The sequence below is a fragment of the Cetorhinus maximus genome, chromosome 3 (genome assembly GCF_964194155.1).
Source record: "Cetorhinus maximus chromosome 3, sCetMax3.hap1.1, whole genome shotgun sequence".
Lineage (NCBI taxonomy): Eukaryota > Metazoa > Chordata > Chondrichthyes > Lamniformes > Cetorhinidae > Cetorhinus > Cetorhinus maximus.
The window spans coordinates 153,249,531-153,266,139 of NC_135881.1; the positions used below are offsets into that span (position 1 = coordinate 153,249,531).

A 16,609-nucleotide genomic window follows, 5' to 3' on the forward strand; every position below is an offset into this window, starting at 1 on the left:
CGCGAGAACATATTGCGCCAAATAAATGTGATTTAGGAGCAAAGCAATAGTACAAATGTTACAGCAAATAGGATCCTAGGGCAGGAATGTGAAACTTAATAAGGTGGATTTACAATACATTTTAAAATAATTCATAAATTATAATTTTAAAATATCCTCCTTGTTATTGGAAAATGACCACGAATTTGTGTTTGTCGTTTACTGTGAACCACTTGAATTAAGCCGGCCGTTTTCCTGCCCTGAACTATTTAAAGGTTTTATAACACCTTTAGTTATTTTGGTTAACAGTTTAATGTAGCGCAGGGTCACATTTGGACAAAACGTACATACTCATTAACGTGAACGAATATTAGCTACACGATCATCTTGCCTCTGGCGATACTTCATTTTTTTAAACTCTTCGTCCGTTTTACTTAGCTGTCAAATACAACAAGGGGGATTCCGTTTGAAAAAAAGAACTAGTCGAGGTTTGAAATGATAATATTGATACATAATTCCCGTTTTGCGTCTCCTGTTCGATACATTTAAGGACATGCAAATTTGAAAGGTTACCGGAGGCTCCGTGCTCCAGTAGGTCTGATATATCCATGGTATAATTTTCCTGAAATTTATTCCAAATTAGATTATTATAACGACAAAGATGTTGTTAAAATATACATAATGTGTTAATAAAATTGAACGTTCCACACTCAGAGTGAAGTATAACTCTTTTCAGTATTTTCGAGGGTTTTTTTTAGGCAAATGCTCCTGAGATTATACCATGTTGAACTGTTCTGAGACATCAAAATTGCCCTTCTCTTGACAGTTTCCAGCATTATTGCTTTTGTTTCAGATTTCCACTGCCTGCAGTATTTTGGGTTTCTTTAAAATTATTTTAATCCTGGGTTGCAATTAACCTTAAAAATAAATAGAATCACGCTAATTATTACCGTAGATATATTGTACCTAACAGCCAATAGTAAGACACACAGAGCGGAAAACACAGAGCCTTGATTTGATTCCCATGTGACAGCCTTGGCAAATGATCATGAGGGTGCTGGGCTCTATATTCCCATGACAGGTGGGAATGAATTTGTATTAAACGCTGCCCCGTTAGAGAGAATGAGCGGAGCTGGATTTCTTCCAGTTGCTCCGTGTCTTGTTGGGGGTCCGTCCACTCCCGGTGAAATCAGCAAGCCTTCAAGATCGAGCTCTCACTCTCCCACCGCGTAGCCTGCTTCTCCTAAGTGCAACTCCGTGAATCTGAAATCACAATGAAGAGATTTGGAAGCTACCCGTTTTGATCAATCCCTTCAGTCTTCCAGTGGCGCGCTCGCTGTTATCTCCTGCCCAGAATTGAACTGGCAATAGCCCTTCTAGATTTCGTTGTCACCTCCTCTGCCAACTAGTTCGCGGTGTATTTACTGAGCCCTCAGGCAAGGCTGATCAGTTCTGTAATTATTAAACAGGTAAAGCGGATGGCCCAGAGGGAGGGTTTTTTGGGGTTTTGTTTCCTTTTATTTTGGTTAATTTTGAAAACGAAAAAGGTGGAGGGTTAACAAAATGTGTTGGTGTATCAGAGTTTGCCAAACAGTTCCGTTTTGATCTTTTAACTTGCAAAAAGGCAAGCTGAATAAACTGGAATTAAGATAGAGTGTGGAGGTGATAATTGTACTTAATTAAGTCTGTTTAGGTAAACGTTTATTTCATGTGACAAGCAGTATTTTTTCTGGGTGAAATGGTAAGCATGTCATTCTGTTTCAGCTGTTTAGACGGTGCTGCATTTCCGAACAGAGGGAAAAAACAATCTCCAGATTTGCCTGGCAGCTGAAGTCCACGCTAGCTGGAAGGAACTTGTTAGGTACAATTATTGCAATATTGATCCTACAATCTTGCTCCAAAACAGATGGAAGCTAGACTTTATATCAGATAAAACTGCGTATGCATGCGCGATATGTTTGCAAACACTGTTAGCATATTTTTCCAAATATTGCTGATATTTAACGCTGTTATAGTTTAACAACAACAATAATTGAGTTAACTTAAAAAGCAAACATGCAATCTATATTTACTATATGATCGAATCATTCGAATGGAAAATGACTCGCGGGCGGTACTTTTCTATGTACATAGCTCAGGAACTATTCCACATATATCCATTGTATAAAAACAAGTTATCGAATGTCACACGGGAACCTGATCAATAGAATTAATGGTCACTGTTTCAAATGTACGGCTCGTCCTTCTTGTTGTTTCCTGATGTGTTCGGTGCAGTTTGAATCGGTAAATTGATTGATTAAGGATTCCGTCTTCTCCTGTTTCCTAGCTTGGATCGGTCACGGTGACTGACATTTTTTGCTGTCCCTGCCCTGAAAGCCTAATTGACGAGTGCTCGAGTCTTGAGGCGGTTAAAGATCTGAAGTGCGCAGGGCTCCCATGATCAAAGCCAAACTCCCCAGCCTGATGTCTTCAGTCGTGGCTCCAGTCCAAGAGTTTAACAGGATGGAGACCAAGAAGGTGGAGCTGATCCTGGTAAAGGAGCAGAATGGCGTTCAGTTCACCAATTCAACTCTGAGCAGCTCTCCCCAGCCTTCCGAGGAAGGAGATAGCGAGACCGTGAACAGGGAGACTTGGGCCAAGAAGATCGATTTCCTTCTCTCAGTTGTTGGCTTTGCCGTGGACTTGGCCAATGTCTGGAGATTCCCTTATCTTTGTTATCGCAACGGCGGAGGTAGGAAATCTACACCATCAGTCCCTCTCTGCTTTTCTCGTCTCTCTGAAATCTTTTGACCTCTTCTCTCATGCTCCTCCGAAGAAACCGTGCATCAGCCCTAACCTATGTTAACAATATATCGGACTGTGTGTTTTGACGACACGCTGATTGGACCACAGTGATAATGACCGTTTGTTAGTTTAGCTTTTTATCCCAGAGGCTAAATCAAAACTAGATAGTGTAATCTGACAGTATGCCCCCCAAATCATTTCCCTCCTGCTCCGTGACTGAGGTCAGTTAAATTCCGAGTGTGCTTTCAGTTAATTTATTGAATTAGTAATTGCAAATATAATGGAGTATTTCATTGAGATATCAAAGAATCGGCAAGTCTTTGTAACTTAAATGAGTGAATTGACAAAGTGAAAACATGCGATTATTCCGTTTGAAGCTCTTTTATCTGCTTGTAAGGACCTATGACTTGGTACAGAACGCCCTTCTCTCCATGTACCATATTGGCGACTTCTGTTTGCAATGCAGTTATTGCTCTGTGACTAAACCCTAAGGACAATGTAATTGTACATCAACAGCTCGAGTCTCCTCGCTGAGGCTGCACTGCCGTAAGCATGCTATAAGGTTCTTTGTTTTCCCCTAGGGGCATTTCTCGTTCCTTATTTGTTCTTTATGTTCATTGCTGGAATGCCACTATTTTATATGGAATTGGCACTGGGACAGTTCAACAGGGAAGGGGCTGCAGGAGTTTGGAAGATCTGCCCCATATTTAAAGGTAAACAGTTCCTTTTGCATTCATTCATTAGGTCTTTTGAAGATGGGGCAAAAAATCAGCTAGGGTTTGCACTCTCGGTCACTTCTCATTGGCCTGTATGAGAGAGTGCACCGTGTGAATGTCGAATAAGGTAGCATGAGGCATGTTTTTTAATAGTCTCAAGAACAAGTCTGTCCACACTTAAAGAACGGGTGAAGTTGCTTGTACACTGGAATTATCGTTTAGCGTGAATCAGACATTCAGAAAAGGAGCGAAAAAAACTAGGAAAAATTAAAATTGCACCGTTCCGTTTTTTGCTAGGCCGTGTATTCATCCAAACTCTGAAAGAAGGTTTTTACAGTATTATTATTAATGCATCCATTAACTGCAGAGCTATTGCCGTTGGAAAGATTCTGGTCTACCCTGTTAAAGCAGATCTCGATGCTAATCTCAAAACCAGATAACCGCGCAATTTTCAATGTTGAAAGTCATATACAGTGCTTCATGTCAATGTCCTAATAGATATTGCGGTTTGAACTGTCACACGGTCCCTCACAATTGTTTTTAGCCTCAATGTTCTAAACAAAAATGTACATTTTCTCGGTGCTTTTGTTAAGAAGTGGGAGTATTTCAGAGCAGTTTATCTCGTGTACCAGATTGTGGGGAAATCAGACATTGGGGGTGCAAAAGCTCACTGCAGAAACTGGAGTTCAGAGCAAATCGCACGTTTCCCTGAGGACTTGGCTACGCCCAATGCTAATCTTCTCATATTTCAGCTAAGACATTGTGTCAATAGTTTCATGGTGCAGGCGCACACCCTTCAATATAGGAAACCCTGTAAAGGGATACTCTAAAAACATTCTCCGATCTCTGAAGGCGGAGGGGCATGTTAGTGGGGTGGTGAAAAAGGCATATGGGACACTTGCCTTTATCAATCGAGGCATAGATTACAAAAGTAGGGAGGTCATGTTGGAGTTGTATAGAACCTTGGTGAGGCCACAGCTGGAGTACTGTGTGCAGTTCTGATCACCACATTATAGGAAGGATGTGATTGCACTGGAGGGGGTGCAGAGGAGATTCACCAGGAGGTTGCCTGGGATGAAACATTTTAGTTATGAAGAGAGGTTGGATAGACTTGGGTTGTTTTCGTTGGAGCAGAGAAGACTGAGGGGCGACCTGATCGAGGTGTACAAGATTATGAGGGGCATGGACAGGATGGATAGGAGCTGTCCTCCTTAGTTGAAGGGTCAGTCACAAGGGGACATAAGTTCAAGGTGAGGGGCAGGAGGCTTAGGGGGGATGTGAGGAAAAACTTTTTTACCCAGAGGGTGGTGATGGCCTGGAATGCACTGCCTGGGAGGGTGGTGGAGGCGGGTTGCCTCACATTCTTTTAAAAAGTACCTGGATGAGCACTTGGCACGTCATAACATTCAAGGCCAAGTGCTGGTAAATGGGATTAGGTAGGTAGGTAGGTCAGGTGTTTCTCACGTGTCGGTGCAGGCACGATGGACTGAATGGCCTCTTCTGCACTGTGATTCTGTGATAATGTTGCTGTACAAAATATTCTTTATAACAGTAGCTGTCAGAAAAAGCTTATTCGATATTTATTACTATCCCCCTTTGCTCAATAGATTGGCTCTCTAAAATCATCTACAAAGCTTTTGGTTCAAGTTATTTTGCAGGCCTATTGTGATAAATACCAGATACAATAATCTGATGTTGAAATTTATTGAAAAGCATTGGAAGGAAATTCAAAATACCTTCTCGTAATCCTTGTTCTGGTCTAATGAGGTTTAGTTTCATTTAAATCAAAGTTATTTTAGAGAATTTTGCATTTGTGAATAAATTTTTATTGTATGTGTATAATGGCATGGATTTAGACATTAAGGATCAATATTGTTTGAAGGAACCCCATACATTGTGTCTTTAGCTTTAAATGTTATATTGAAGGAGATGTGGAACATCATAATTTAACACTATTTAATGAAATAAATGGTTTACCACAGCCAATATTCAAATTTACTTCTGTAACTATTGACCTGGTATAGAAGAATAAACAGAAAAGCAAGATGATAAATAAAAAAAAACATAATTCCAGTATAAACCTGAGCCATAAGGAAAGATTTTCTGAGGCATTGTGGAGTTTGAGTAATATTCCTGTGGCGATAGAAGTGCGATGTGTGATGTGCCATATAACAACCACAACACAAATCAATCACACGTGCATGCCCCATCAGAATGCCTCTGAAGCAATATGAACGTTTCTGAAGTCAAGTTTATTGATAATGCATATAATAATGGCTAATGATATCCTTGGCAATCAAATAATTAACAATGTTGCATTTGTTAATTCTCTGGAGTGCATCATCATTCATGAAGTGTGCTAATGGTTACTATCTGCACTCATTGGTTGCTGCTAACATTACACAGACCTCAAATGGAGTAAAATCGTCATAAAGCTGACAGTGTAGATACTATTAAAACATATGCACTGATATCCTGGTGTGATTTCAAGATAACAATCTAATGTCAGGCATCAGTTGTTATTTATAGAATACTTACATGATGAACTCACAGTTCGTAACACTTTTGAAATCCTCAGTTAGATTTCACTCTTGTAATCACTATTCACTATTCTCCATGTTATCAACCTTTGGAGTCACTTTTTTGTATAGTACAATGAGTGGGATTGTCATGATTTTATTTGTATAAGAAATGTTCTTGATTCTACTTTTAAAATAACAGTGAAGAGCTACACCAGACATTGATTCTCTGTTATCTGCACAATTATTTTAGGTGTTGGCTTCACAGTTATCCTGATTGCACTGTATGTTGGTTTCTACTACAATGTAATCATCGCCTGGGCTCTCTATTATCTGTTCTCATCCTTTACCATGGAGCTACCCTGGATCCACTGCAACAATAGTTGGAACAGCCCCAATTGCTCTGACTTCACCAGCTTTACCCAGCAAAACACATCCACAAAATATTATGAGTACAAAAGCAACCCTGCAGCTGAATACTATGAGTAAGTAGAAGAGTTTTATTACAGCTGCTCCAGGTATTAGATGCTGTCTTTCATAGCATTACCTTTGCCTAAAGGCAATTTATCCTTTTTATGTTGTAACGCTGGTTCTGATTTGCTAATTCTTCTGGTGTGTGTCATCATTCATGAAGAGTACCTGTAGCATTGGTTGCTAAGGTTATAGCTTCTGATACTTTGGGATTTTATTACAGGGCAGGTTTAATAGGGAATACAATTCCCAGGCATAAGGTAACTGAAAGTGCCAAGAAGGACACTCTATCTGCCTGACCCTGCAATTAAGAAAAAGATGGTGTCAGATAGGTGACTCCTCTATCTCTTGCCATCATAACTTTCCTATTTCTTTCTCTCTCTCACTTTCTTCCTCCTACTTTGTCTTTTCCTTTTTGTCCTTTTCCTTCATTGTCTCTTGTTCTCTCTAGGCTTAATATTTTTATGGTCATTGCTCCTCTGTAGTTTACTTTCTTGTTTCTTCTAAGCTTTAAATACATCACTCTACATGCAGCAATTTTCTCTTTTGCCTTCTCTTCCTCTCTCTTTCTTGTTTTCTCTGTTTAATATTGTTTTAATGATCATCGTTCCTCTGCACTTCTGTTTCTTGTTCCTTCTAAACTTTAACTATATCATTCCATTTACCCTTCTTCTTCCTGTGACTAAACAATTTTCAAATCAAGGCTCATCACATGATTCCTAACTTTAACTCACAAATTTGGCAAAAATTCAATCAAAAGAAAAATCTATGATTCTAAGTTGTCAATCAAACTGTTTTCATTATTTCATTTAAGGCGTTTGTGAAAGGTTTAAAAATTCCTATCGTATGTATTTATAGGTATGTGACAAACATAATTGGACTGGATCTTGTTGAAGCGGGGCATCTTGCAGCAAGCAAGCCCCATTAGTTAAACCTTTCTCAGCTGCTCAAACATTTTTGCCCCATAACTTGCTGGAAGTGCAAGCTGATAACAGCACGATGAGAGCAACTGGGACCTAAATGAATAGTAGGACCAAGTATATCTCTGCAACCAATAAGATTTAAGAATTGAAGAAGAAACTCAGAAGGGGGATGAATTAGAGTCAGATAAGGTACTGGAAGAGAAATACAGAGAGTGAAAGAAAGATAGAATTAAGAGAGAGAAAAAAGTGGAAAAAAGGTGTAATGTTTAAAACTTCTAAGAGCAATTTAACAAGTGACTGCACAGTTTAAATTGTTCAATTTCTGAAACAGAGAATAGATGATATTGCATTAGCAATTATCACATTGTTAAAAAGGAATCACCAGGCCTAACTTTCTGTGGCCAGTTTAATGGGCAATTAATTCATATGTGAATCCTGTAAATTCTTAAAAACAATGTGTAGGCAAGTGTGAGATGTCATTTGTGTGAAACAAATAGAGGACCAGGGTAAGTAGATCAACAAGTTCTGCAAATTCACAATTTATGGCATATCTGTTAAGCCACCGATTTTGATGGTTGGTTTGCACTTTAATAATGGTATGCATCGTTAACACAACGTTATTTTTCCGGTAAGATCCTGCCCTCAAAGGAAGATTCTATTGAACAATGGATGAACCCAAGAGTTGGGATTAGAGGTCAGTTTCCCATTTGTGTATGAAGATGCAGAGAGTTTCCAATATAATGACCTTTACCTGTGCCCAAAGAAGTTTCTTGGCTGCATTAGCTTCAAATGTCACCTGTCAACATTCACAATGATAGACAGAACTGATTAACTTCCCACTAATTTTTGAGTTGATCTCTGATTTCAAAAGACAAGACCATGGGAAATATTTTCTCTCCATGGTGCCATCCAGAATTGGGTGGGGTTGCAGAGAAAAATGAACAAAAATTCAGGCAGTGATGTTCACCATTAGCCTCACTACCCAACCTCAGTTTTCTTCTCACTGCCTCACCTTTCACAGTTGGCAATACCTTGCATTTTACTTTAAAAAAATGTGAACCTTCAAATATTTGCACTTCAATATGAATTTTTCTGGTGTTATATTTTGAGTACATCTTATTTGTTGGAAAGGTACATTGGTACTTTAGGCTTGTTATCATGTCCAGGAATGCAGGTCAGCACTGGGAGTAGTACATGTTCAATAATTGAAGCATGATATGTAGCCTAAAGTACTCACAATTCATTCGGGTTGGGAATGGGAAGGAGCAAAAGGTCATGTTATTTAGGGCTGCTGTTCTTATCTGATATAGATAGCATACTTTCTACTCAGTCTGATTTCATCTTCTAGTAATTAATTTGATTACTGTTCAGGGAGAAGTGTTGTGCCAATTAACCCTTCAGAACTGCATCCCATAAAACCTGACATTTTCCAGTACTAGCTGGAAGCCAAACATTATCCATTCAGCTTACAGAGTGCTCCATAAATGTCTCCGCCACATATTTATTGGCTGTGGGGAGATCTCCTTGTTTCTCCAATTCTGGCCTTGTATTTCCTGACAATTATCACTCCACCATTGGCGACCATCTAAGCTCTGAACTTCCCTCCCCCCTAAAACTATTCACCTTTAAGACTCTCCTTAAAACCGACTTGTTTGGTTATCTGCTTGATATATCCCCTTATGCCATGGTGTCGAATTCTGTTTGAATATGTTCTTGTGAAGGGCCTTGGGAAGTTTATTGCATTAAAGGCACCGTTGTTTTTGGGAAGTGCAGCTTCTCTTAGTAAGTAGTGAGAGTTGAATTAGCTGCATTCTGTGGGGTGCAGTAAGCACGGTATTGGATCTGCCTGGTCAATGAGAGCAGTCATTGACTCAGTGGCTTTCTGTACTGCCACCCAGAGTAGTTAAACCTGCAACATATCTGGAGTATGTGCAGGAGGGTTTGCTTACTGGCTACAGCTGATTCAGTGGTTAGAGAAACACTGTTACCTTGTTTTCTGTCCTTCCAGCTTTGCTGGGTTTTTTTACCTTGACTTCTCAATAAATAACACTGAAAGCATCTTCAATTAAAGCAAAACTAATCCAGAATTTCCCCCATCTATGATTTATAAAGTACAGTTTTCATTCCTTGGCTGTTAATATAGTACATGATGTAGGGCGTTGTAGTGGTAGTGTCACTGGACTAGGAATCCAAAGGCTCAGGCTAATGCCCTGGGAGCATAGGTTTAAGTTCCACCATGGCAGCTGGTGAAATTTAAATTTAACTGATTAATTCAATTGATTAATAAAAATCTGGAATTCAATGCTAGTCTCAGTAATGGTGCCATGAAATATAATCGATTATCGTAAAAACCCATCTGGTTCACTAATGTCCTTTAGGGTAGGAAATCTGCCATCTTTACCTGGTGTGGCCTACATGGTACTCCAGACTCTCAGCAAGCCAACCAAAGGCCTAGCAAGCCACTCAGTTCTGCAAAATAGCTACAGAAAAGTCAAAAAGGAATAAATCTGGCGATGGGCCACAGAGCATTGACTTAGGCAATGGAAATGACGACAGCACACCCAGCCGTGTCGATCCTCGACAAAGTCCTCCCTACTAACATCTAGACTTGCACTAAATTGGGAGAGCTGTTCCATAGATTAGTCAAGCAACAACCTGACACAGTCATACTCACTGAATCATACCTTATAGCCAATGTCCCAAACAGCATCATCACCATTCCTGGGTATGTCCTGCCCCATCATCAGAAAAGGCCCAGCAGAGGCAGTGGGACAGTGGAGAGGGTGTTGCCCTGGGAGACCTCAACATCCATGAAGCCTCATGGCATCAGGTCAAATATGGGCAAGAAAATTTCCTACTGATTACCACCTACCACCATCCCTCAGCAGATGAGGGATGCACTCCTTCATGTTGAACCGCTTGGAGGAAGCACTGAGGGTGGCCCGGGCACAATGTATTCTGGGTGAGGGATTTCAATGTCCATAATCAAGACTGACTCAGTGGCACAATTATTGACCAAGCTGGCCGGGTCCTAAAGGACATAACTGCTAGATTGGGGCTGTGGCAGGAGGTGAGGGAACCAACAAAATGAAAAAACCTACTAGATATTGTCCTCATCAATCTAACTTTCTCAGATGCATCTGTCCATGACAACGTGGGTGGGAATGACCACTACACAGTCCTTGTGAAGACGAAGTCCTGCCTTCATATTGAGGATACCCTCCATCGTGTTGTGTGACACTACCACATGCTAAATGGGATAGATTTTGAACAGATTTAGCAACTCAAGACTGGGCGTCCATGAGGCGCTGTGGGCCATCAGCATCAGCAGAACCTTTTTAACCACAATCTGTAACGTAATGGACTGGCATATCTCCCACTCCACCATTGCCACCAAGCCAGGGAATCAACCCTAGTTCAATAATGAGTGCAGGAGGGCATGTCAGGAGCAGCACCAGACATCTAAAAATAAGGGGTCAACCTGATGAAGCTAGAACACAGGACTACTTGCATGCCAAATAGTGGAAGCTGCATGCAATAGACAGAGCTAAACAATCCACAACCAACAGATCAAATCTAAGCTCTGCAGTCCTGCCACATCCGGTCGTGAATGATGCTGGACAATTGAACAATTAGGTGGAGGAGGAGACACTGCAAATACTCCCATTCTCAATAATGGGGAGCCCAGAACATCAGTGCAAAAGATGAGGCTGAAACATTTGCAACCATCTTCAGCCAGAAGTGTCGAGTGGATGATCCATCTCAGCCTCCTCCTAATGTCCCCAGCATCACAGATGCCAGTCTTCAGCCAATTTGATTCACTCCACATGAAGTGAAGAATTGGATGAATGCGCTGGATACAGCTAAGCCTATGGGTCTTGACAACATTCCCGCAATAGTATTGAAAAATTATGCTTAAAAACTAGCTGCACCCCCTAACCAAGCTGTCCCAGCACAGCCACAGCATTGGCATCAACTTGACAATAAGGAACATTGCCCAGGTAGGTCCTTTCCACCAAATGTAGGACAAATCCAATCCAATTAATTACTCCTCGTCAGCCTCCACTCAATTATCTGCAAAATGATGGAAGGTGTCATCAACAGTGCTATCAAGCAGCACTTACATAGCAATAATCTAATCACCGATGCTCAGTTTGGATTCTGCCAGGGTTGCTTGGTTCCTGACCTCATTACAGTCTTGGTCCAAATATGGAGAAAGGATCTGAACTCAAGAGGGGAGGTGAGAGTGACAGCCCTTGACATCAAGCAACACTTGACTGAGTGTGGCATCAAGGAGCCCTGGCAAAATTGAAGTCAATGGGAATCGGGGCGGAAACATCCACTGGTTGGAGTCACACCTAGCACAAAGGAATACAGTTATAGTTGTTGGAGACCAACTATCTCAGTCCCAGAGTTTCTCAGGATAATGCCCCAGCATCTTCAGCTGCTTCACCAATGACCTTCGCTCCATCATAAGGTCAGAAGTGGGATGTTCACTTATGATTTTACAATGTTCAGCACCATTCACAACCCCTCAGATACTGAATCAATCCATGTCCATGTGCAGCAAGACATAGACAATATTCAGGCTTGACTTAGTAAGTGATGAATAACATTCACACCGCACAAGTACCAGGCAATGACCATCCCCAACAAGAGAGAATCTAACCATCTCCCTTTGACATTCAATGGCATTACCATCACTGATTCCCCCACTATCAACAGCCTGGAGGCTACCATTGACCAGAAACTGAACTGAACCAGCCACATAAATACTATGGCTACAAGAGCAGGTCAGAGATTAGAAATCCTGTGACAAGTAACTCACCTCCTGACTCCCCAAAGTCTGTCAACTAACTACAAGGCACAAGTCAGGAATGTGATGGAATACTCTGCACTTGCATGGTGAGTGCAACTCCAACAACATTCAAGAACATCATCCAGGACAAGCAACCCGCTTGATTGTCACCCCATCCACCAGCGTAAACATTCACTTCCTCCACCACTGACACACAGTGGCAGCAGTGTGCACCATCAAACAAGATGCACTGCAGCTACTTGCCAAGCCTCCTTCAACAGCATCTTCCAAACCCATGACCACTACCACCTAGAAGGACAAAGGCAACAAACTCTTGGGAACACCACCATCTGCAAGCTCTGCTTCAAGCCACATACCATCCTGACTTGGAACTATATCACCGTTCCTTCACTGTCACTGGGTCAAAATCCTGGAACTCCCTCCCTAAACAGCACTGTGGGTGTACTTGCACCACATGGACTGCAGCGGTTCAAGAAGGCAGCTCACCATCACCTTCTCAAGGGCAATAAATGCTGCCCTAGTCAGCGATGCCCATATCCCATGAAAGAATTAAAAAAACACATTCATACTGTACAAATCATACAGACTCAGCACTGTTACTAAATGCTGTAGAATTCACCTGTTCGACAAAATCACAACTTCCATTATCTCACAGACAGTTTGTTGGAGACCGGACAAGCTGTGTTTCTTAGCTCTGGTACTGAATGAAATTATCTAGTTTTATGAGAGAACTCAGCCTGACAACCAGTCATTTTACTTTGCTTTTGAAACACAATAGCTTTGTACGAAATTAAGTGGCTTCAAGCTCATTATAAGTAGTGGGACAGAAATGCCGACATTGTCTTCTCCCATAGAAAATATTGCAAGCATAATTTTGTTAAATGCTAATTTTGCTCAGCAAAAAGGTACAGTTTTGCCATCCTTCATGCTAAGGCAGAGACAAATGTAGCATAAAGGATATGCAACAGGCCCAAAATTGCACAATTCTTCTCCCAGTATGCTTTCAAATGCAAAATAAAATGACTGAATATTGAGCTGTGTTCTCCCAGCATGGAGTCCCATTTGAACAGAGTGCAGGTCAGAATGGCCAGCCTGTAATGCCCTTAGTTTTTCATCCATTGATTTATGGCTGCAAAATCAGGAGTGATGTGATTTGGACATGCTGATCTCTGCCTGATTTTCCAATTAGTGTTCTCATCAAGATTGGAAGTGGAGTTTTGCAATTTTGGGATACACTCTAATACATCCTGATGAAAATCACCTTGTACCAACTTATCATTTGAGGACTGATTTTACGAATGTGCACTACTAGCGATGAGGTTTACCCTTTGGCAGCAGATATCATGCAATCATGGATGCAGCACCTATGATTTTAATTTTGATATACAAGAAATTATTAGGTTTGCACATATGATTCCCTGATAGTTCCTTAGCTCATGATCATAAAATTAATCTTATGATCCAGCAGCATGATGTTAAAAAAGGCTTGTTACAGACTCTTGTGATTGAGATGCATCAAGTTCGTTGATTCAGATGCATAGGTAATATTCCCAGCTCTTCCACCCTCAGTAACAGCAGTGTGTACCATCTACAAGATGCATTGCAGCAACTCACGAAGGCTTTTTTGACAACATGTTCCAAACCCGCAACCTCTACTACCTTGAAGGGCAAGGGCAGCAGATGCATGGGAACACCACCACCTGAAAGTTCCCCTCCAAACCACATATCATCCTGACTTGGAAATACATCGTCGTTCCTTCACTGTCACTGGGTCAAAATCCTGGAACTCCCTTCCTAACAGCCTCCTGTGGCCTAAGAAGGTGGCTCACCACCGCCTTCTTAAGGGCAGTTAGGAATGGGCAATAAATGCTGGCCTAGCCAGCGATGCCTGCGCTCCGTGAAAGAATGAAAAAAAAATCTCTGTAGTCCTTCAAAAATTCTGACCTCTTTCGTTTTTCCAATTTTCACTTGTCTGCCATTTACCACTATGCCTTCAGCTGCTTAGATCTTAAGCACTGGAATACCCTTTCTAGACCTTTCCACCTCTCTACTTTTCTCCCCCTTTTTTGGATGTTCCTTAAAGCCTACCTTTGACCAAGCTTTTGCTTTGCTGCAGGAGCTATATAAAAGCAACTGAAAGTGGCCGCCTGAATAAGTGTTAGCTTCCTGCTACAGAAATTGATTTCGTAGTTGTGACTGGGGTGTGAGTCATAAGCTCTGTATAACAGCAGACAAAGTTTGCTACTTCAAAGTGTGGGGAAGCACAAAGTGACCTGAGAACAGAGTGCTTCATGAACCGAATGCTTAGTTGGAAATTTGGCGCTGAGGGGAGGGAGTGCTCCTGTTCATTCTTTTTGTTTTACCTTCAGTAGTTGGTGAGTCTTCTTCTTTTGTTTCCAAGCTTGGAAACTGTAACCTGTCATTGCTTTAACTAACTAAATTAGTAAATAATTGAATAATTAAATGAGTAAGGTTAAAGAGACATGACAAAGCTGGTGGTGTGTCATGAATGTGACATATAGAAATCTATGAAAAGCATTACGTGGATACATTGATGAAGATTGGGTTGTTGTCCTTACAGAAGAGAAGGTTGAAAAGTATTCAAAATCATGAAGGATCTCCTTCTTCCTGCCAAATTAAATTCTCTCCCACCAAACGCATCTCAAGGGAGGGTATTAAATTCCATCCAAAGAGGGATATAGATAGGTTAAGTAACTGGGCAAAAATTTGACAGATGGATATAAAATTGGAAAATGCGAGACTATCCACTTTGGTAGGAAGAATAGAAAAGCAAAATATTAGTTGAGAGGCTACAGAATGCTGTGGAACCGAAAAATCTGGGTGTCCTTGTACATGAATCACAAAAGGTACACCAACTAATTAGGGAGACAAATGTAATGTTGGCCTTTATTGTGAGGGGTATGGACTATAAAAGCAGGTAAGTCATGCTACAACCGTAACCTCAACATAGCTACAACTATAACCATTAGTGAGACCACACCTAGAGCTCTATACACTTTTGGTCTCCCTATTTAAGGAGGGATATACTTACATTGAGAGTAGTTCAGAAGGCTGATTGCTGGGATGAAGAATCTTATGAGGAAAGGCTGAGCAGGTTGAGCTCATTAGAGTTTAGAAGAATGAGAGGTGATCTTATTGAAACTCACTCACACACACACACGCTCACACACACGCTCACACACTCACACACACACTCACACACACTCACACACTCTCACACACTCTCACACACTCTCTCACACTCTCACACTCTCACACTCACACACACACACCCGGTAGCAAGTGCCTTCGCCCTTACCCAGGTCCCGTGGCCTCACTCCCTTGCCTCCCTGGCCCGGCAGCCTTTCTCTCTCTCTCTCTTCCCTGGGCCCTTCAGTACCTTCTGTCTCTTCCCCACATGCATGCGAAAGAGCGCATGGATCTCCCTGAGGCAAAGTGCAGCCTCAGGGACATCAGCTCAGATTTGAAACTTCAAATAAACATGAGAAAAAAATTTCGCTGCCATGTTCCCTCATGTGACAGTCACATGAGCTGGGACATGTCCATAACTTTTATTTTGAAATATTCCGAGATTTTTAAATCACTCATGAAACCGCATTCCGCCCATGGATGAGGCTTCATGTTTTTTCAGAAGCCCGCCTGGGCTCCAGGCCTGCCCGATAACCTTAAGGTTGGATGGGCAGGTCCATTAATGATTTCAATTAGTTTTTTAATGGCACTAATAGGCCATTAACAGGTCGGCGGACACGCAGCCGACCTGGCTGTGTGCCCACCGACCAGAAAATCTAAATGACGCGGGGTGACATCGGACGCATGCCCGATGTCACCCCGCGTCATTTTACACGTTGGTGAGTGGACCCCCCCCATTCACTGAGCAGAAGATTCTGCCCACAGAATAGCTTCGAGGACCACAATGGGCTGTGCTTGGACAAGTCTGCTTTAGTCCCATTAGTTTGCCTAGTACTTTTTCTCCTGTGATAGTTTTTGTTTTAAGTCTCTCCTCCCATTTTACCCCTTGAATTTCTACTGTTATTGGCTTTTAGTGTCTTCAACAGTGAAGACAGATGAAAATTTTTGAGGCAAAAGTCTCTTCCATTTCCTTGTTTCATGTTATTAATTCCCTAGCCTTATCCTTTAAGGGACCAACATTTACTTTAGCTGCATTCTTCCTTTTTATTTATTTGTACAAGCTCTTACTGTCTGTATTGATATTTTATTGCCCGTTTACTCTGATATTCTGATTTTTCCCTATTTATTAGTGTATAGTCATCCTTTGCTGGTTTCTAAAATTTTCCCATCCTCCTTGGCCTACCACTAATTTCAGCAATGTATGTCTGTTCTTTCAATTTGCTACCATCCTTGGCTTCCTTCGCCACA

The 16,609-nt window shown here is 41.4% G+C and overlaps 1 protein-coding gene across 1 annotated transcript in view; it reads left to right on the top strand.

Annotated features, from left to right (window-relative positions):
* Positions 1 to 2,415: 2,415 nt before the first annotated feature.
* Positions 2,416 to 16,609, top strand: part of slc6a3 (solute carrier family 6 member 3) — a 114,177-nt gene continuing 99,983 nt past the window's right edge. Inside the window, exons 1-3 of the mRNA XM_078535273.1 lie at positions 2,416 to 2,710; positions 3,345 to 3,476; positions 6,252 to 6,483. Of these exons, the coding sequence (XP_078391399.1) occupies positions 2,416 to 2,710; positions 3,345 to 3,476; positions 6,252 to 6,483 (659 nt within the window). The remainder of the gene's footprint in view (positions 2,711 to 3,344; positions 3,477 to 6,251; positions 6,484 to 16,609) is intronic.